The 3,868-nt window shown below is 51.4% G+C and overlaps 1 protein-coding gene across 1 annotated transcript in view; it reads right to left on the bottom strand.

The window, feature by feature from the left end:
- KREMEN1 (kringle containing transmembrane protein 1) overlaps positions 1–3,423 on the bottom strand; it is a 45,515-nt gene extending 42,092 nt beyond the window's left edge. Inside the window, exon 1 of the mRNA XM_030885472.2 lies at positions 3,230–3,423. Within this exon, the coding sequence (XP_030741332.1) occupies positions 3,230–3,423 (194 nt within the window). The remainder of the gene's footprint in view (positions 1–3,229) is intronic.
- Between the last annotated feature and the right edge of the window lie 445 nt (positions 3,424–3,868).

The following is a 3,868-nucleotide window of genomic DNA, read 5'->3' as shown; positions in this document are numbered from 1 at the left end:
GATAAGACCTGTAAGAGCCCCCAATAAAATAAAAAATAATTTTTAAAAATTTTTCTACTAAAAAAAAAAGTACAACCAAGTGGAAAGCATTTTTGTATTTGCACCTGATGATGTAAAGGAAGCATTTGTGCACAAAATTAAAGTGATCTGTTTCAGAAAAAAAAAGTTGGAACAACAACAAATCAAACTCACTGCCATTGAGTCGATTCTGACGCACAGCGACCCGACAGGACAGGGTAGAACTGCCCTGTGGGTATTTGAAGCTGAAACTCTTTCTGGGAGTAGAAAGTCTCCACCTTTCTCCCATGGAGTGGCTGGTGGTTTCGAACTACTGACCTTGTGTTTAGTAGCCCAATGCCTAACCTACCACAATGTCCAAAAAGCTTCTGAAAAATGCAGTTATAAAGACCATGGGTAACACAATCCCATTTATCTTTCATGTTAAATACTGCAGCGCTTTTTATCTCTAGATGATGGGACTATCGGAGATTTGTCTTTCTTCTATAATGTACCCAGTTGTATACTTTTTAAGGGTTTACTTTAAGCAATAAGATAAAATTCATGCGAGAGACTCCAACTATCTCTTCCCCGAGACTGACCTGGTCACCTCGGGTGTGACAGAAACCTCAGCCCTCTGGCCGGGTGCAGTGGGAACCTCTGACTCTGGTAGTCCTCACCCATGTCTGATCCTGCCTTGGCAGCATTGTAAACAGATCGATTTCACCTTTCTCTGCGATAATGGCTTGGGATCAAAGCCCTTGGAAGCCTTTCAGTTCCGGAAGAGGGGCCGCCTTTCAGTTCCCGAAGAGGGGCCACCCTGTGAGGGCCGACTGAGTCCACAGAATGGCCCCCGCCCCTCACTGCTTTCCACGCTCTCTTTATTCTGACCCAGAACCCCAGGAAACCTGACAATCCGGTGAGGCCGGAAACGGGCATAAAGGGCCAGCAGCCCCTGTCAGGCCTGAGAGGGGCCGGCCTATTGTGTGGTCTACAAGATAAGCCTCCCTGAGCACAGAGGGCCCTTTCTTCCCTCCCCTTGCCCAAAGGCAGGTGCCAGGGCCAGCCCCACTTGTTCCTGTCTCTGCCCTCCCCCTCAAATCCGGAGAGGGCGTCCCCCACTCTCGCCATCTCTCAGACATCTCAGCTGGGATGGGCCTGATGGGTGGGCACAAGACAAACACTGGTGTCAGGTGGCGGTTGGGAGAGTGAAGTCTGAGGACAGAGCCCTTCTTTCAACCACATCGCAGCAACGCACTGTCGCTTTCTGCTCTACTCTTTGCTCCGCTCCAATGGGCTCTTGGCTAAAGCCCTTGGAAAGTAACTGTTTGTTATTGGGGCGCAGACAGGCATCAGAACAGTTTCAGAAAGAGCAAGTTCACTCATCTTTGCCCTCCCTGCAGGCCACCACCAAAGACTGCCAGCTCTCTAATGTGATAATAATCGACAATTTCAGCATAAACCGGTAGTACAGGTCTGGAGCATTCCATCAAAGCACCCGCAGCGCAAGCTGCAGAGGGCCAAGGCTGAGGAGGAAAGCGGTGGCCCGTGGGTCCCTGAGTCTCACTGCGCTCAGTGGCTAGCTGATTGGAGGGTTTCTGGAAACCTACAGGTACAACTTAGTGCTAAGAAATAAGAATTGTGTCTTTTCCCCTTTCGTGTAAGTTAAACCTCATTGGAGATGTCACATTTATCTTAAAGCCAGACTGAAAGACAGAAATGCTTCTGAAAAGACTCGCTTGATACAAAGTGAAAGGGCTGGGATACACCTACCTGCTAAGAGACAACTTAGACCCCCAAAAGCAAGCACCCGTTTCTCTTCCCAACCCCCAAAGTGGGGTGTGTGCAGGAGGAAACACCAGGAAGGAAATGGGTCAATATTCTGCTGTCACCCAACTCCTGGGGACCCAGGTACAACAGAAGGAAGGAGCCCTCGTCCAGCACCATGCTGCCAGTCGTTCTTATGCGTGAGCCCACGGCTCCGAGTCATGCTGAACACTTCCAGTGAACATGCACACCCTCGACAGTAAAGTACAAAAGAAGGAGTGAGTGAGCAGGGGCGATCTCAGTCATAAAATACAGAATATCATAAAATGCCAAGTAGACATATACCAACCTATGGAAAAAAAGTGGAAGTTGTGGGGCAGGAGGCAGCTTGAAGGGTAGAGGTAAAACAAGGGGCTTTAACTACCGTATATACTCGTGTGTAAGCTGAGCTTTTCAGCACATTTGTAATGTAGTTTTTGTGGTAAAATTAGGAGCTTCAGCTGATTTTCGGGTTGGCTTATACTTGAGTATATACAGCACTGCATCAACAGCAGCAGCAGCTGTGAGGACATGCAAGTTGTGGCAGAGGAGAAAGAGAAAGAAAGGGCTGAAGGCAGTAGTGGGTGCGGGGTCTGGTATTTTTCCAGACAGGCTCAAGGACCCTGGAGTGTTGGCACACAGGAGGCAAACAGTGTGGCCCGAACAACTCATGTCTGTGGGCTCAGCTGGGTCAACAGCGCTCTGGGTGTGATTCTGAGAGGTGGGCAAAGCCAGCGGCCCCAGGATGGAACGCAGGGTGGCACCATCACTGCCCTGGCGGCTCCGATGTTGCCTTTGCACCTGTCCTCACCATTAAAGCCCACACATTGTTGAGCCATGCGCCACGCAGTCAGGGTCCTGGGCATACATAGGGGAAACGTAGCTATCACCAAACACACTTTGAATCATCGCTCTGTCCTCGCAGACCAGGGACTCTCCACTTGCTTTCCAATACGGTGACAGTGAGAGCCTGATGGGAACCGTGGGCTATCATGCGCCTGACATTTTATGCATGCTCGGCCCCTGCTGGGGTCAGGCAGGAGGTGATAAGCAAAGGGACCCCGTAGTCTCCTGAGAAGAAGGACACAAATCTGACGGACACGCTGGGCTGGCAGGCAGTGGGGAGAGGGGGCAGTGCCCTTTCCCAGAAGCAGAGGGAGGCTTAGGTCACAGATGGTGCCGTTTGCCTACCACATTCATAGCAGCTCAGGAAGTGCTCTCTCTCTCTGTCTTGCTCAGTGTGTGTGTGTGTGTGTGTGTGTGTGTGTAAGGTGTAGAAGAAAGATTTTTCAAACAGTGACAGGAAAGGCTTTGGGGCCCAAAGAGGCCCAAGGGCACCAAAGAGTTTTTCCTACGTGGGAGCAGGTTGTAAGGAACTGAAAGCAGAGACCGGAGACGTCTGACAGTTCCGAGTCGCACTTCTCACCTGCAATAGTTGTGCTCACCCAAGCCCCCCTCCCCATTGGGGTACTTCAGAGTGTTGTACGGGTGCTGGAAAGTCTCGTTCCAGAACAGGCATGGCTTCCCGCCCGGCAGGGAGGTCCAGTTCTGCATTCCCCTGTAGTCCGCACCATTGGCCGTGAAACACTCTAGAAGAGAGAAAGGACAGAGAAAACTCATTGCCAGCAACTTCGGTCGTCTCCTCCCCTCTCTGACTGACGTCCTCTTTGGGCCAAGCTGAGAAGGGGTAGTGTCCCGAACTCCACTCGGCGCCATGACACGGCTGGAGCCGAGGTGATCCGAGCCCAGGTCCCCTCCAGACGCTGGGCTCATCTTGGCATGAGCCTGTCAACAAACACTTCAACCTGCTCCCCTAAAATGCACAAGGAACTCAAGCAGACTGGGGCCTGTGAAAGGAAGCGGGAACCCTCCTCCCCAAAGTGGAGAGCAGCTGAGCAGAGCCGGCCATGGGAATTCTGGGTACTCTGAGGGGGTCACTGCTCTGTGCCAGGGTCTCTGTGCGGTAACGAGAACCAGGTCACCAGCTGTAACTGAGCTCTCCCCTACAGTCTGAAAGGCTGCATGGCACTTGGATTTAATAAGTCCATCGGATACAGCAATGCTT

The sequence above is a fragment of the Echinops telfairi genome, unplaced genomic scaffold (genome assembly GCF_000313985.2).
Source record: "Echinops telfairi isolate 266 unplaced genomic scaffold, ASM31398v2 ScPeMD7_29;HRSCAF=101, whole genome shotgun sequence".
In the NCBI taxonomy this organism is placed as follows: Eukaryota; Metazoa; Chordata; class Mammalia; order Afrosoricida; family Tenrecidae; genus Echinops; species Echinops telfairi.
The sequence above is the reverse complement of the archived record's forward strand: the minus strand, read 5'-3'. Positions and strand labels throughout refer to the sequence as shown.